This window comes from Oncorhynchus keta, chromosome 5 (assembly GCF_023373465.1).
Source record: "Oncorhynchus keta strain PuntledgeMale-10-30-2019 chromosome 5, Oket_V2, whole genome shotgun sequence".
NCBI classification, from domain to species: domain Eukaryota; kingdom Metazoa; phylum Chordata; class Actinopteri; order Salmoniformes; family Salmonidae; genus Oncorhynchus; species Oncorhynchus keta.
The window spans coordinates 1226182-1243996 of NC_068425.1; the positions used below are offsets into that span (position 1 = coordinate 1226182).

The window sequence follows — 17815 nt, forward strand, 5'->3', positions numbered from 1 at the left end:
AACTTTGGAAGTATGCTTGAGGTCGTTGTCCATTTTGAAGACCCACTTGCGACCAAGCTTTAACTTCCTGACTGATGTCTTGAGATGTTGCTTCAATATATCCACATATTTTTCCTCCCACATGATGCCATCTATTTTGTGAAGTGCACCAGCCCTTCCTGCAGCAAAGTACCCCCACAACATGATGCTGTTTCCTCATGGCACTTGATGGTTTTTGCAACTGCACTTGAAGAAACTTTCAAAGCAATGATGCACTGTCATTTCTCTTTGCTTATTTGAGCTGTTCTTGCCATAATATGGACTTGGTCTTTTACGAAATATGGCTGTCTTCTGAAAACCACCCCTACCACGTCACAACACAACTGATCAAACACATTAAGAATAAACTTTTAACAAGGCACACCTGTTGTTTGAAATGCATTCCAGGTGACTACCTCATGAAGCTGGTTGAGAGAATGCAAAGCTGTAATCATGGGAGATGGTGGCTACTTTGAAGAATCTTTAAAATTATATTTTGATTTGTACCATTTTTTGGGATAATACATGATTCAATGTGTTATTTCATAGTTTAGATTTTTTCACTATTCTACATTGTAGAAAATGGTACGAATAAAAACCCTTGAATGAGTAGGTATGTAAACTTTTTGACTGGTACTGTACTGCCATTCATTTTTTTAAATATTCAACTTGTACCGGTGGACCTTCATTCTTTTCTTGTGAGGCCTGTGGGCTTCCTAGAGCAAAATAACCAACATTTACGTGTTCGAGAGTCGTCTTTCCATAGCGGGGTCATAACCGTTAGGACGCTGCGGACTATTTTGTGAGAAGACCGGTATTTGGGATGTCTCATGGTCTGACGAACACCGCTCTTACCTTTCATCACAGATGTGTGAGACATCCAATGCAAAAAAAATGTATCTTCCTTAAACCTACTGATTTTAATGGGGATTTTTCTATGCTAATCTGAAGGTGCTGGTCCCTGAAGGCATTCAAAATGCAGTTTGTGCATTCACTTTGATGTGGCAACAGTGACTGGTAGAGGAGAGCCAAGAGTGTTGTACCAATGCGTGTGGACAGAGTTGTAACTCGTTTGAAGGCCAGTTGTGAGGGTTTGCATCCGGAGTGGACGCAGGGCAAAGAGTGGGAGATTTATAGAAACCTCCTTTCAGTGTTCGTTGCTCCTTTGCAGGATGGGTCTGTACTTTCAGAAGTTCCATGACATGCAGGCAAAATGCAATCCCTAAAGTCAAACTGCACGCAGAGACATACATATGGTATCCACAAGTTCATCTGACTCTGGAGAAGAATATAAAGTGCCTCATTGCCAAAATCCAGAGGTTTCCCTTTAAACAGCTAAGTTTGATCGGTAGCAGATAATTCTATTTTGATTTTAAGATTAGAATAGCAGAGGAGAGGATGCCTTTTGTCTTAGTTGTTGGGAAAGTGGCCAAAGTTGCTGATTTTTGTGTCGAGTTACATTGTTTACAGTGAATAGAATGTGATGTTTGGAGTGACTATCACAATGGAACCTTCAGAATGCTGAGAAATTCCTGTACGTGGATGGAGGACAAAAAAATGGCAGTTTAGTATTTTAAAAATAGCTCAAACTATTCCAGACTAGTCTACACATTTTAAAGTTTGAACAGCGTTTCTAGCGTAAACCGTGTAAGAGGATTAGCTTTGTATAAAAATAAATAAACCTGTAAGTCCAAAATAATTCTTACAATATCTAGTGTTGCTGCTGTCGCAAGCCTTATAAGTCGAAGTTTGTTGGAGATTTAAAGTGGGGACTCTTTCTTTGCAAGCCCCACTAATAATAATTGATTGCATTTTGATTGCAACTTTCCACCTACAGTAGGTGCTCAGTGCTTATCATTATAAGGGGGGAAACACCTGTTCCACCACACATGTAGCACTGCAAACATTTTATGCCAGAACACTCACCATAAATCAGTTATTATGGTGGAAAGGTTAGGAGTGTTGTATGCCATTTGGAAATTTAGGTGGCCATGATTTGAAAGGGGCCAGGTTGGGAATTTAGCCAGGACACCAGGGTTAACACCCCTGCTCTTACAGAAAGTGCCATGGGGTTTTTAATGACCACCGAGACTGCACTCTATGTCCTGTGTTCTCCCATAGACCAGAGGGAAGAGTGCCCCCTACTCCAACACAACTTCCATATCTCTAATAGTGTCGGTCTTTCTCTCTCGCTCTCTGTAGCATGGGAAGGACTTTGAGGCGATCCAGACGAACATAGCTTTGAAGCATAAGAAGAAGGGGAAGCCAGCCAGCATGGTGAAGAACAAAGAGCAAGTCCGACACTTCTACTACCGCACCTGGCACAAGATCTCCAAGCACATCGACTTCGCCAACGGTAAGCTAGCTTGTCTCTCTGTTTCGCTCTCTTCTCTCGTTATTTTTCAAATAGAACTCTCCACTCACCTCTTGCTTGTTTACACAGTCTTATTTTCTCTTTTTATGCCCGTGTTTCGGTTTGTTGACTAAAACATTGACCTTCAAAATCAGTGTGAAACTTTGCCTGCGACCTGTTTGCAAAGTTTAATTTGCGAATGCCAACTGGTCTTCATAAAAAGCCACCCAAGATCACTGGTGTGCTGCAGTTGTTTTTCTTTTCACTTTTATCCCATAACATGCCCAGTTCCTCCTGTCCCACAGTGTACTCCCGTGTGCTGAAGAAGTCTTCTCAGGAGCTGTATGGTCTCATCTGCTATGCTGAACTCAGGAAGAAGGTTGGAGGATGTAAGTCAAGCAGGGTGTGTGTGTGTGTGTATCTGTCTTGTCTTGGATGGTGTGTTTGACATTGGCCTCAGTCTGGCTCTGTTTCTGGGGCTGGTTGGCCACAATGGAGCTGATTTTAATTGTTTAGCTGGACAGGGCCGGGGTCATGAGGGACAGTTAAGTGTGGCGAAGGTCATGATGTTACTATGTCTGTGTTAATCTTGTCCAAAGATGGCTAGCTTTTCGAACTCCTGTTGGAGGAAATTTTTAGATATGTTAATGTTTGTGTTGTCTTCACAAAGCAAGATCAAGGAGGTACTGGCTTTTCTAACTCTGTTGTTGTTCATAGTGATGGACGATAAGAACGTGGCCAAGCTTAACGAGCTCATCCAACAGGGGTAAGACTGAGACCAAAAATGATAACAATGTAACCACAGCTTTTAGAAATATACCACCTCTTTTCTCCAAGACTTTAGGGTTAAAAGTAGTTGATTTGTTTATAAATAGTTGACACATTTGAAATTAACCAATATATACACCTGTTTTTTATGTACACCCATCTAGTACCTCGTCGTTACCCCCTTTGCCTTTAGAACAGCTTGAATTCTTCAGGGCATTAGTTTTACAAGTCGGAAACGTTCCACCGCGATGTTGGTCCATTTTGATGCGATGGCATCGCACAGTTGCTGCAAATTGGACGGCGGTACATTGCCGCCACCAATCTGTATTGTTGACACCAGGAAGAATGGGTCCATGGACTCATGCTGCTTACGCCCAATTCTTCCTGTGCCATCAGCATGACGCAACAATAATCGTGAATCGGGACTGGCACTGTCAATGTTTTTTTGTCCCACGATTCTCGGGAAACCCTGGAAACAGTCTTGTATGAAAAGCCCATGAGGGCTGCCGTTTCTGAGATACTGGATCCGGCATGCCTGGCACAGACGATTATACCACGCTCAGTCGCTTATGTCACTCGCTTTGCCCATTCTAATGTTCAAACAGTAACTTGATGCCTGTCTGCCGGGTTTATATAGCAAACCACGGCCACGTGACTCACTGTCTGTAGCATCGAGCCATTTTCGTGAACAGGGTGGTGTAGGTAATAAACTGTCCGGTGTGGCGATATACTGAACAAAAATATAAACACAAAATGTAATGCGTTGGTTTCATGGGCTGAAATAAAAGATCCCAGAAATGTTCCATATACAAAAAAATACGTATTTCTCAATTTTGTGCGTAAAGTTGTTTCCCTCCCTGTTAGTCAGCATTTCTCCTTTGCCAAGATAATCCATCCACCTGATAGGTGTGGCATATCAAGTAGCTGATTAAACATGATCATTACACAGGTGCACCTTGTGCTGGGGTCAAGAAAAGGCCACTAAAGATGTGCAGATTTGTCACACAACACAATGCCACAGATGTCTGAAGTTGAGTGAGCTTGCAGGAATGTCCACCAGAGCTGTTGGCAGAGAATTGAATGTTCATTTCTCTACCATAAGCTGCCTCTGACTTCGTTTTATTGAATTTGGCAGTATGTCCAACTGGCCTCACAACTGCAGACGACATGTAATCGGGACAGCCCAGATCCTCCACATCCTGCTTCTTCACTTGCGTGATCATCTGAGACCTACCAACAGGACAGCTGATGAAATTGAGGAGTATTTTTGTCTGTAATAAAGGCCTCTTGTGAAAATAAAAAATACAAATTCTGATTGGCTGGGCCTGGCTCAAATTGGGTGGGCCTATGCCATCACAGGCCCACCAATGGCTGCGCCCATGCCCAGTCATGTAAAAACTATAGATTAGGGCCTAATTTATTTATTTAAATGAACTGATTTCCTTACTGTTAAATTAGCTAATGACGGAGGTAGCTTATGGTAAAGAAATGAACATTAACATTTCTGGCAACCGCTCTCGTGGACATTCCTGCAGTCAGCATGCCAATTGCACACTCCCTCAACTTGAGACACCTGTGGCATTTTGTTGTGACTAAACTGGACATTTTAGAGAGGCTTTTTATTGCCCCCAGCACAAGGTGCACATGTGTAATGATCATGCTGTTTAATCAGCTTCTTGATATTTCACACCTGTCAGGTGGATGGATTATCAACACTTTACATGTTGAGTTTTTGTTCAGTGTAGATGGTTGATATTTTGTCATTGTCATTTTTGTTGTAGTTTGTGTTTATCTCATGTTTCTGCTCTATTCTCCAAGGGCCACCACGGTGCGTTCTAAAGGCAGGAACCTACGCATCAAAGCTCCCATGTGCCGTGCGCTCAAGAGGCTATGTGACCCAGATGGTGAGTATACACACGCACAAACACACATTGACAGACACTCACACAGCAGGGAGAGCGCGGAAGTGTATGAATGGGGACGTTGAGTCATGCATGTGGGCAGGAGGAGATGGATTTCCATGGCAATACTCGGGAAGGGGGCGGATGAGTAGGGGAGGGTAAGTGGTGGTGGTAATGATGCTGATCATCTTACAAATTGTATCCCTCTTTCCTTTACACCTCCCTCTCACTCACTCTCTAGGAGTGAGTGATGAAGAAGACCAGAAGCCTGTGCGTCTACCTCTGAAGGTTGCCGTGGAGCTGCAGCCGCGTAGCAACCACTCCTGGGCCCGTGTTCAGAGTCTTGCCCATAATCCCCGCCTCAGGTCAGTGTCAACTAACTATAAAGACTATCATTTCTGAATTATTTTTTTTGTGATAACTTCCTGTATACGAAAGGTGTACTGCAGGGGCAGTATTGAGACCAGTTCTCTTTTAATATTTATATAAATAAAACTGTTGAAAAGTGTATTAATCTGTATGTAGACGATACTGTTATGCATGCTATTGCCCCAACTGTAGATGTTGAGCTGCAATCTGACTTTGTTGCCTTACAACAAGCACTGGTTGGTTTAAAACTTGTACATAATGCGGGCTAAATGCATGTTCTCTAATTCTTTCAGATGGACTACATATTTATTCATTGAGTGTTTTGCCCATAGATCGGGTTCCCGCCTATAAATGTCTGTGCATTTGGATTGATCAACACTTAACGTTGAAGAAACATACGGATGAAATTCATGGCGTTGTTTTGTTTTATAGTATGAAGAGTACAGCTTAACGTAGCTAAATAAAATCAAAAGGATATTTTCTCCAAACGATATGAGGGTGTGTACATGCAGCTGTTGTGTTGCACTGTTAAGAAAGAAAGTCTTGCTATCTGTTTTGATTTTTAATACATTCTAAGGTTGCATGACGCGTCTAATAATTTGGGAAAAATTAGCATGAAAGGCATGAACTCTGCTTAGTTTTTTTGCGCCGGCTAAATACGCTTGATCCGTCTCATTCACATTTTGACAAGTACTTGATAATGCCTCGAATTTCCCGCCGGCATCCCCTTTTTGTGGCCGTAATGCCCCCTAAAAAAAAATATTTTTTTGGCCAGTTGTGCCCCTGGCCTGAGAAATAATAATAATAATTCCCTTCTTCGTGCGCCGACGCACCTCTCGGATATCTAAATTCTTATTAGCCAATGCCAGTCACGTGATCGGGTCGTTCTCAAGTGAAGACCGACACGTCGGGGACGCAACTGTGCGTGTCCTTATCGAATTCCGAGGCGCATGTTGAAGATGTTGGAAGAACTGTCCACATTTCCTTTTCGTCAGTCAACAAGATGAGTAGGCCCAACGAACAGCAAAAGCACTAGCCTATGTCAATCTACTATACCCCATAGTACAAAAGTTTACCTATTCTGTGCAATAAATAAATATTTCAAACAATCTGGGACAGTTGTGGGATGCGATAGATCCCAAATTAATACAACTACTAGCTTCAAAAAAGCAATGAGGCTGACACAACAGATCAGAACATTTAGCTTGAAATGTTGATAAACTATTAGGCTATTTCATCACATTAAAAGTGCAGCAATGTGCACATGGCAGTAGGCTATAAGCGTGAATGTTCCAAAATGCAATCAATTAGCGGGAAAACGACATTCTGAAAAATCACTACAAATGCGATTTTATAATAAAAGCATTACATGCATAAAGGTGCATTTTTATTTTAAAAATGATCTTCCCCAAACTTCAAACTCACGTGCTGCGTGTATGTATGCCAGTTAGGCAAAATACCCGTTGTAAAGCAGATTAATATTCTTAATTTTAAGTTACTTGTCCACTTAAATTGTGACACAAACCTTATCAAAAAATATATGCCTAATGGGCGAGGCTACATGATATGTGCGACTGAGTTGAAAAAGTTTTTTTTTAAGGAGTGCTGTTTCTTGCTTTACTGCACACAAACTGGGCGTCGTTCACAAGTGATAATATTGCCACCCATCAGACTTCTTAATTTAATCTTGTCTTTACATATAATTTAGTACATGTGTGAAATTTGTTTTTATTTAGAATCGGCTATTATCATGCATCTGTCTTGGAACAGGGGCAGGGGGAAAAATACATGTCATCTATGCACTTAAATAGTGAATGGAGGATGCTTTTCCCGTGGTTCATTTTCATGCCATGAGGTAGGCTATACTGTTGTAAAGAGAAGTAATGTGCTTACTATTAGAACAATTAAATAAATAAATATAGTAGGCCTAGCCTATAGAAAGTTGATGGTAGCCTCTATTAAAAAGAGGATATCAAAACTGTTTTCTCACTTAATTGCATAGCCTATAGAAACATGAGCATAGACTCAACATTAAGTGATTTACTAAAATTTTCATTTTGATTTTTCATTGATTTCAGAGTGATTAGAGGGACAACTGTGCTGAATACCAGGCAGTTAGCAAGTTTGGCAGGCTACTAAACTGTCATTTTTTATTTTATTTTATTTCACCTTTATTTAACCAGGTAGGCTAGTTGAGAACAAGTTCTCATTTGCAACTGCGACCTGGCCAAGATAAAGCATAGCAGTGTGAACAGACAACACAGAGTTACACATGGAGTAAACAATTAACAAGTCAATAACACAGTAGAAAAAAAGGGGAGTCTATAGACATTGTGTGCAAAAGACATGAGGAGGTAGGCAAATAATTACAATTTTGCAGATTAACACTGGAGTGATAAATGATCAGATGGTCATGTACAGGTAGAGATATTAGTGTGCAAAAGAGCAGAAAAGTAAATAAATAAAAACAGTATGGGGATGAGGTAGGTAAAAATGGGTGGGCTATTTACCGATAGACTATGTACAGCTGCAGCGATCGGTTAGCTGCTCAGATAGCAGCTGTTTGAAGTTGGTGAGGGAGATAAGTCTCCAACTTCAGCGATTATTTTTTAAATTTTTTTTATTTTTATTTTTTTATTATTATTTTTTTTTTTTGGCAATTCGTTCCAGTCACAGGCAGCAGAGAACTGGAAGGAAAGGCGGCCAAATGGGGTGTTTGCTTTAGGGATGATCAGTGAGATACACCTGCTGGAGCGCGTGCTACGGATGGGTGTTGCCATCGTGACCAGTGAACTGAAATAAGGCGGAGCTTTACCTAGCATGGACTTGTAGATGACCTGGAGCCAGTGGGCCTGGCGACGAATATGTAGCGAGGGCCAGCCGACTAGAGCATACAGGTCGCAGTGGTGGGTGGTATAAGGTGCTTTAGTGACAAAACGGATGGCACTGTGATAAACTGCATCCAGTTTGCTGAGTAGAGTGTTGGAAGCAATTTTGTAGATGACATCGCCGAAGTCGAGGATCGGTAGGATAGTCAGTTTTACTAGGGTAAGTTTGGCGGCGTGAGTGAAGGAGGCTTTGTTGCGGAATAGAAAGCCGACTCTAGATTTGATTTTCGATTGGAGATGTTTGATATGATTCTGGAAGGAGAGTTTACAGTCTAGCCAGACACCTAGGTACTTATATACATATTCAAGGTCGGAACCATCCAGGGTGGTGATGCTGGTCAGGCGTGCTGGTGCAGGCAGCGAACGGTTGAAAAGCATGCATTTGATTTTACTAGCGTTTAAGAGCAGTTGGAGGCCACGGAAGGAGTGTTGTATGGCATTGAAGCTCATTTGGAGGTTAGATAGCACAGTGTCCAAGGACAGGCCGGAAGTATATAGAATGGTGTCGTCTGCGTAGAGGTGGATCAGGGAATCGCCCGCAGCAAGAGCAACATCATTGATATATACAGAGAAAAGAGTCGGCCCGAGGATTGAACCCTGTGGCACCCCCATAGTGACTGCCAGAGGACCGGACAGCATGCCCTCCGATTTGACACACTGAACTGTGTCTGCAAAGTAGTTGGTGAACCAGGCAAGGCAGTCATCCGAAAAACCGAGGCTACTGAGTCTGCCGTTAAGAATATGGTGATTGACAGAGTCGAAAGCCTTGGCATGGTCGATGAAGACTGCTGCACAGTACTGTCTTTTATCGATGGCGGTTATGATATCGTTTAGTACCTTAAGCGTGGCTGAGGTGTACCCGTGACCGGCTCGGAAACCAGATTGCACAACGGGGAAGGTACGGTGGGATTCGAGATGGTCAGTGACCTGTTTGTTGACTTGGCTTTCGAAGACCTTAGATAGGCAGGGCAGGATGGATATACTGTCTGTAACAGTTTGGGTCCAGGGTGTCTCCCGTGACCGTTGGTGTGGCTGTAATACGGTTACCGTGACTAAATCTACTTTTCCCCCCCAAATTTTGTGTTGTGCTGTATTTTTATTTTACATTTGTATTGATTGCTTTTTCCTTTCACATTGCATTTGATTGTTGTATTACTGTGATCAGGGCACCCTTGAGAATGAGTGCCTGGTCTCAATGGGTTTTCCTTGAATAAATAATAGATTTTTTTATAAATCAAGATGGGCAGAAAAATCTTTATGCTTTTGGGACACCCAACCCTGATAGTTTGGATCCCTAAACATAGCGGCCATTACATGAAGCATATTGTCATTATCATATTGGGTTTTTCTAGGTTGTGTCGTGCTGAACATGCCCCTGTCAGTGTTTGAGGTGTGTGTTGTCTACAGGAGTTGTCTTTGCTGAGAAATGTAGTATTTTCTAACATTGTTTGTTCTTCTGTGTGGTGATGTAGGATGGTGGTGGAGCTACATAGGAAGGTGTCCAGCCTGATTGAGTTCCTGAAACAGAAGTGGGCCGTCCAGGACCAGCGGATCGTATCCTTCCACGTCACAACAGTTATGTCATGTCCGTCTTATAGCACTTAGACCACAACCTAACTGATTATATTTTTTATCTGGTCGAGTATAGAATCACATGAAATTAGCACCAGACACAACCTGCTGGTTAAAAAAAAAAAACCGTCTCAAATGAGCTGATCCATAGAACTTCAAGAGATAAACAGATAATATTTAGCCAAGTTGATGCTCAATTCTTATTTTTGTTCGACATCTCTGCTGACCCTCCTTGACCGTACTGTGTTCAGCTGAAGAGCCTGCAGGAGCGCGAGGCGTTAGGGGGAACCCAGCATCACAGTGGTAGCGGCAGCCCTGCTCTCCCCTGTAGAGAAGACAAGGAGGACCTGTTCCTATACCCAGCTGAGACCAGCACCTTGACCCCCCTGCCCAGCGTAGCCCGTGTGGTTCACTCAAAGGCCTCCTGCACTGTCCACTGGCAGGAGAGTGGCAAGCCCCGGCCCGGCCCCAAGGAGTTGATCCCCACCGCCCAGATTCTGGGCATCCAGGGGGCCCCACTCCTCCCCCGGGGGGGCGTGGCCAAACCTGGACGCGGCGGTGGTGGTGGGGATGCTCGGCGTGTTGGGGGTGAGACCCCCATATCCACACCTGAAGGAGGAATGTTGGGAGGGGGAGCAGGGCCAGAGCACAAGAATCTGAACCAGATAACATCACCTATACCGCCACTTCCTCCTCCTTCGTCTTCGCTGCTGTTGTCTATGACTCAGAAACAGGAGGGTGGTGTAGCCGCGGGGCAGGTGGAACAGGAGAAGGGGCTGGGGGAAGGACCAGGGGTAGGGGAGGCCTTGGGGGCCAAGGGAGGAGATGGGGACTCCATTTCTCAGGACCTGGGGGGTAGTTCTTGCTCTGCAACTGTTCCGTACAGGCTTGAAGAGCGGGCCACAGGGGTTAATGGCAGTGACGGAGCCTCTCCAGAGAGGAACTCCCTCCCCCTGTTGGACCCCCTGGTTCCCACCACACCTCCACCGGCACTGCGACAGGTGGATGACGTCCCTCCAGACCAGGGGCAGGGGAGCGCAGCAGCCCCTGGAAAGGAAGAGTCTGGTGGGGTTGGTGGTGGTGGTGGAGGAGGAATCAGCACACCAACCCTGGTGTCCTGTGGTCGGTCGGCCCAGCGGATCTGTGATGAGGGCTGGAGCTCGCGGGGGTCAGACAGCAATGTGACTCTGGCAGAGCTGTACCTGATGCTGGGGAAACCTGGGAAACTGCAGCTGGAGTACGAGTGGCAGCCGGCTGCTGTTGCAGTCCCGGAGATGGGGGACGAGGGGCTACAGGGACCAGGGCAGACATGCCCACAGCTACAGTCACCACGCCCCCTGCCCCCGCCCTCCACCCACCGCGTCCTGCGCTGTCTGCTCCGGCTGGTGTCATCAGAGGTCAATCCCAAACCTGTGAGTTAACACCGCCTAGTGATGCAAATTCTTCATAGCCACTGGCCACATTTGAATTCTCTACACTTCGTCCGAAGTGTGTACTCCTGCACTCTCCCTCATGGATTTAAAAGTAATCGACTGGAAAGGGAAAGGGGGATACCTAGTCAGTTGTACAACTGAATGCATTCAACTGAAATGTGTCTTTCGCATTTAAACCAACCCCTCTGAATCAGAGGTGTGGGGGGCTGCCATAATCGACGTGAGAGGATTATGGTGCAAATGCCCTCTAGCCATGTTTACACCAAACATTTAAATGCATGAGGTGGAGGGATCGAGTGCACACTTCTGGAGAAGGGTAGAGAATCGGAATGCAGACACTTTGTAGGAGACTTTGTAAACAGATTATGGGATTTAATAGCCTTTAGTAATTTTGTTTTCTTCTAATGCCCTCTCCTTTCCTCTCCTTCAGGCCCCAGAGCTGTGCTCCACAGCCACGTCTCCGGTAAAGCCATCCCAGGAGGAACAGTCCCTCACCCCCCCAGGCAAGGCCCCGGCTGTGGGGGTACGGAGCCCCAACTGTGGACGACCACAGCCCCTGGGGGTCCGAGCGACAAAGCTGATGTTACCAAACACTGGGTCCTCCGGTAGCTTACCAAACTCTTGTCACATGCAAATGCACACACACACACACACACACACACACACACACACACACACACACACACTAGAGGTTGACCGATTATGATTTTTCAATGCCGATACCAATTATTGGAGGACCAAATAAGCCGAAACCGATTAATCGGCCGATTTATTTAAAAAAATGTTTAAAAAAAAACATTTTAATTTTATTATTATTTTTATATATACATACATACTTTTTGCCCCCCTGTATGTATTTAGTCAACCACCAATTGTGCAAGTTCTACCACTTAGAAAGATGAGAGGCCTGTAATTTTCATCATAGATACACTTCAACTATGACAGACAAAATGAGAAAAAAAAATCCAGAAAATCACATTAGGATTTTTTTATGAACTTATTTTGCAAATTAGGGTGGAAAATAAGTATTTGGTCACCTACAAACAAGCAAGATTTCTGGCTCTCACAGACCTGTAACTTCTTCTTTAAGAGTCTCCTCTGTCCTCCACTCGTTACCTGTATTAATGGCACCTGTTTGAACTTGTTATCAGTATAAAAGACACCTGTCCGCAACTTCAAACAGTCACACTCCAAACTCTACTATGGCCAAGACCAAAGAGCTGTCAAAGGACACCAGAAACAAAATTGTAGACCTGCACCAGGCTGGGAAGACTGAATCTGCAATAGGTAAGCATCTTGGTTTGAAGAAATCAACTGTAGGAGCAATTATTAGGAAATTGAAGACATACAAGACCACTGATAATCTCCCTCGATCTGGGGCTCCATGCAAGATCTCACCCCGTGGGGTCAAAATGATCACAAGAACAGCAAAATCCCAGAACCACACGGGGGGACCTAGGGAATGACCTGCAGAGAGCTGGGACCAAAGTAACAAAGCCTACCATCAGTAACACACTACGCCGCCAGGGACTCAAATCCTGCAGTGCCAGACGTGTCCCCCTGCTTAAGCCAGTACATGTCCAGGCCCGTCTGAAGTTTGCTAAGAGAGCATTTGGATGATCCAGAAGAAGATTGGGAGAATGTCATATGGTTAGATGAAACCAAAATATTACTTTTTGGTAAAAACTCAACTCGTCGTGTTTGGAGGACAAAGAATGCGGAGTTGCATCCAAAGAACACCATACCTACTGTGAAGCATGGGGGTGGAAACCTCATGCTTTGGGGCTGTTTTTCTGCAAAGGGACCAGGACGACTGATCCGTGTAAAGGAAAGAATGTATTGTGAGATTTTGAGTGAAAACTTCCTTCCATCAGCAAGGGCATTGAAGATGAAACGTGGCTGGGTCTTTTTTCGCATGACAACGATCCCAAACACACCGCCCGGCAATGAAGGAGTGGCTTTGTAAGAAGCATTTGAAGGTCCTGGAGTGGCCTAGCCAGTCTCCAGATCTCAACCCCATAGAAAATCTTTGGAGGGAGTTGAAAGTCCTTGTTGCCCAGCAACAGCCCCAAAAACATCCCTGCTCTAGAGGAAATCTGCATGGAGGAATGGGCCAAAATACCAGCAACAGTGTGTGAAAACCTTGTGAAGACTTACAGAAAACGTTTGACCTCTGTCATTGCCAACAAAGGGAATATAACAAAGTATTGTGAAACCTTTGTTATTGACTAAATACTTATTTTCCACCATAATTTGCAAATAAATTCATTAAAATTCCTACAATGTGTTTGTCTGGATTTCTTTCTCTCATTTTGTCTGTCATAGTTGAAGTGTACCTATGATGAAAATTACAGGCCTCATCTTTTTAAGTGGGAGAACTTGCACAATTGGTGCCTGACTAAATACTTTTTTGCCCCACTGTGTATAATTATATAATATTTTTAGATTTGATTATTTGTAATAATGACAATTACAACAATACTGAATGAACACTTATTTGAACTTAATATAATACATCAATCATCAATTTAGCCTCAAATAAATAATCTGTTCAATTTGGTTTAAATAATGCAAAAACAAAGTGTTGGAGAAGAAAGTATAAGTGCAATATGTGCTATGTAAGACAGCTAACGTTTAAGTTCCTTGCTCAGAACATAAGAACATATGAAAGCTGGTGGTTTCTTTTAACATGAGTCTTCAATATTCCCAGGTAAGAAGTTTTCTGTTGTAGTTATTATAGGCATATTTCCCTCTATACCATTTGTATTTCATATACCTTTGACTATTGGATGTTCTTATAGGCACTTTAGTATTGCCAGTGTAACAGTATAGCTTCCGTCCCTCTCCTCGCTCCTCCCTGGGCTCGAAACAGGAACACAACTACAACTGCCACCCTCGAAGCAGCTTTACACATGCAGAGCAAGGGGAACAACCACTCCAAGGCTCAGAGCGAGTGACGTTTGAAACGCTATTAGCGCGCGCTAACTAACTAGCCATTTCACTTCGGTTACACCAGCCTCATCTCGGGAGTTGATAGGCTTGAAGTCATAAACAGCGCAATGCTTGATGCACAACAAAGAGCTGCTGACAAAACGCACGGAAGTGCTGTTTGAATGAATGTTTACGCGCCTGCTTCTTTCTACCTACCACCGCTCAGTCAGATACTTAGATACTTGTATGCTCAGTCAGAATATATGCAACGCAGGATACGCTAGGTAATATCTAGTAATGGATCCCCTGAGCTGACAAGGTGAAAATCTCGTTCTGCCCCTGAACGAGGCAGTTAACCTGACCGTTCCTAGGTCGTCATTGAAAATAAGAATGTGTTTTTAACTGACTTGCCTCGTTAAATAACGGTGTAAAAAAAATGGCCAAATCGGTGTCCAAAAGTACCGATTTCCGATTGCTATGAAAACTTGAAATCGGCCATAATTAATCGGCCATTCCGATTAATCGGTCGACCTCTAACACACACAACCTACACTTATCGAATCTTCTCCAGTAACTCCAAAGTTTTAGGTCAGAGGACCAATTCTTGAAGTAGTGTTTATCTTTTACCTGAATCTTTGTATGACATCGCATGTACACCAATACTAATTAACTGTAACCTTTGCTTTGAACCTCTCAGGTCGTAACCTCCCGCGGTCTCTGCTGGTGTCTGGGGGGGACTCAGATGGTGGGGTGTTTGCCGTTCCCACCACCCTGCCCCCCAACAGCTCCCGACACTCCCGCATGTTCTCTCCCAACAAGGAGGCCGAGCTCGCCTTCCGACAACAGCTCGACTCAATCAACGTAAGGACGTTTTGCATACTCACTCCATATTTTGTCTGTCTCAAAAAATAAACTAGCTGGACTCTATCCATATCTCTTCATTCCTTCCAATCTTTTTATTTTCCCTCTTCAGGGATGCAAACTCGTCACTTTTGTAGATTTTTCGATATATACAGTGCATTCGGAAAGTATTCAGACCCCTTGACTTTTACCAAATTATGTTACAGCCTTATTCTAAAATGGAATACATTTACTTTTTAAAATCCTCAATCTACACACAATACCCCATAATGACAAAGCAAAAACAGGCTTTTGGAAATTCTTGCAAATGTATTAAAAAAAAAAAAAACAGAAATGCCTTATTCAGACCGTTTGCTATTTGAGCTCAGGTGCGTCCTGTTTCCATTGATCGTCCTCGATGTTTCGACAACTTGATTGGAGTCAACCTGTGGTAAATTCAATTGATTGGACATGATTTGGAAAGGCACACACATTTAACACACTAAACATCCAAATACCGTTATAGAAGGTAAAGTTAAAAACCCAAACCGATCCGTGCATCAATACCGGAATATAGTAAAATACCGTATAGATTCTCCCACTGTTATTCCAATATTTTTTTCAAATCAATATCACGTGTGACAGCTGTGAGCAGCCAACTGCATCCCCTAACAAGCCATTTGCTTACTCAGCTGCTTCTCTCTATCCGTTCTTTCGGCACACCTTCATCAGTTTTCAAATGTTATTTACTGTGATGACGAGCTGGGGCTAGCAAACAGTGATGGGATTTATGTTACATTTGTTCAATCAACGGAGCAGCTCGCTGCATAAGTGAAGTGCATACATGCGTACAGTCAGGTCCATAAGTATTTGGACAGTGACACAATTTCCATAATTTTGGCTCTGTGCACCCCCAAAATGGATTTGAAAGAAAACAATCAAGCTGTGCTTTAAGTGTAGACTTTCATCTTTAATTTAAGGGTTTTGTAAAAATAAAAAAGTATCGGAATTACAACCAATTATTTTCAACGTAGCCCACCAATTATAGGGGCTCAGAAGTAATTGGACAAATAACATGATCATGCATTTAAATTGTGTGTATTAATGCTGTGGTAGACAGCTAAAATAATAACTTGGTCAATGTCCAAATATTTATGGACCTGATTCTTTATTTTGCCTGTAGAGGAAAATCTGAGTACACTGACCCTCACGCTTAGGTCTTCAACAGTTAATGCCACAAGTTTCTAGCCCAAACCCTTTTCTACAGCGAATTGGTGCACGTTACATCATTTTATAAACCATGTTGCGGCCCCTTTTTAAACTACTTGTGGGCCGCAAGTGTTTGGTTTGATAACAAATGACCTTGTTTAGTAATGTTACCTGGCTAGTTAGATATCAACATGGTACCTTGGCTATGCACATGTTTGGATGGTACAGGAAAAATGTGAAAGGGATAGATAGCCTACTCAAAGAGATGCTTCAAAGGTAGGATGCATATGCCTAATCAATGTAATTCTAAGCTAAATCTGAATCATATCTGTTTTTCTTCTGGTGTTCCTTAAATTATTGTTGGTGCCTAACTGTTGGGAGGTGTGTGGTGTGATTGTGAGAGTGTAGGCTGTGATTGTGAGAGTGTAGGCTATGTGTGTAAAGTTGTAAGCTAAAGATGGTTTCATTTAGGCCAAACCTGAGTGTAACCCTTACTGCCACAATGAAACTGCAGATCACATTATACATTTTATATTCCTTCCTACATTCCTTCTGGCTAATCACAGGTAGGTCTTTTGGATATGTGCAAATCAGCTATTTTCGACAGTCACGATTCTACTCGGTATCGTGATACTTGGTTTGGTATCCTATCGTTAGTAAATGTTGGTGTTGCGACAACCTCATTCTGGAAAAAGGCCCCTTTTTCTTGTAGTTTAGTTGTTGTTTTTGAACCTTTTTGGAGCCTCACCAATTTGCATCACTGCCTCTTACAGATGCAGTCAGACATTTTCCTGCCGAAACAAAGGAAAAACCGAAGCCGGCCACTTCGAAAGCCCCTCGTGGTCCAGGTAAGTCTTTCATCTTAGTCCATTGTTTGGTGCACCTATTGAATTGACAGTTATTCTTAGGACAGCTTGAAGTCTGAACAGAATGTTTTAATGTGAAATTGTTGTTTTTGTTCCTCAGAGAACTCTGCTCCCCCGCACCACTGGAGACACTCCTCAACACGTCTGCTCCTTCTCTATCCTCTCCAACTCATCTGCCACAGGTATGCCACCTGTCAACATAACCCATACACCTAGTTTAAAAATGATAAATGAATTAGAAAACATGCTTTTACTTACCTAATCACAGGAAGGAAGTAGGAATGTTTGAAGTATCGGAGAAACATATATTTTTTTGTAATTATGCTGCAGGAATAAAAAGCACTGGGGAGCAGTAATATTTTGTGTTCAGGCCCAAAAATGTTGTATCCAACTATCTGAACAGGGCTAGAAGTACTCAACCACACTCACCTCCATAGTTTGGACTTGACTGACTTTTTTTCTTCTTACTGTCCACCCCCCAGGAACAGGCTCCTTCCGGCCAATCCAGCCCCGTCTCTCTCCCTCCACCCGTCCCCTCCTCCCCAGAACTCCGCCTATTACCTCTGGCCCTGGGATTTCCAGTCAGCTCTCCAGTACGTACCGCTTCTCTCTACCTATTCAGGGCCTGAAACTAACTTTTTGGTCCATCAGCCACTGTGGCAGGTAT

At 43.3% G+C, this 17815-nt stretch overlaps 1 protein-coding gene across 3 annotated transcripts in view; it reads left to right on the top strand.

Annotated features, from left to right (window-relative positions):
• Positions 1-17815, top strand: part of cramp1 (cramped chromatin regulator homolog 1) — a 48480-nt gene that overhangs the window by 14884 nt on the left and 15781 nt on the right. For all 3 annotated transcript variants that reach the window (XM_052518346.1, XM_035770590.2, XM_035770589.2), the window contains exons 4-15: positions 2221-2374; positions 2677-2760; positions 3089-3137; positions 4958-5043; positions 5282-5405; positions 9770-9851; positions 10121-11281; positions 11733-11907; positions 14931-15094; positions 17056-17130; positions 17249-17330; positions 17631-17741. In XM_052518346.1, the coding sequence (XP_052374306.1) occupies positions 2221-2374; positions 2677-2760; positions 3089-3137; positions 4958-5043; positions 5282-5405; positions 9770-9851; positions 10121-11281; positions 11733-11907; positions 14931-15094; positions 17056-17130; positions 17249-17330; positions 17631-17741 (2347 nt within the window). The remainder of the gene's footprint in view (positions 1-2220; positions 2375-2676; positions 2761-3088; positions 3138-4957; positions 5044-5281; positions 5406-9769; positions 9852-10120; positions 11282-11732; positions 11908-14930; positions 15095-17055; positions 17131-17248; positions 17331-17630; positions 17742-17815) is intronic.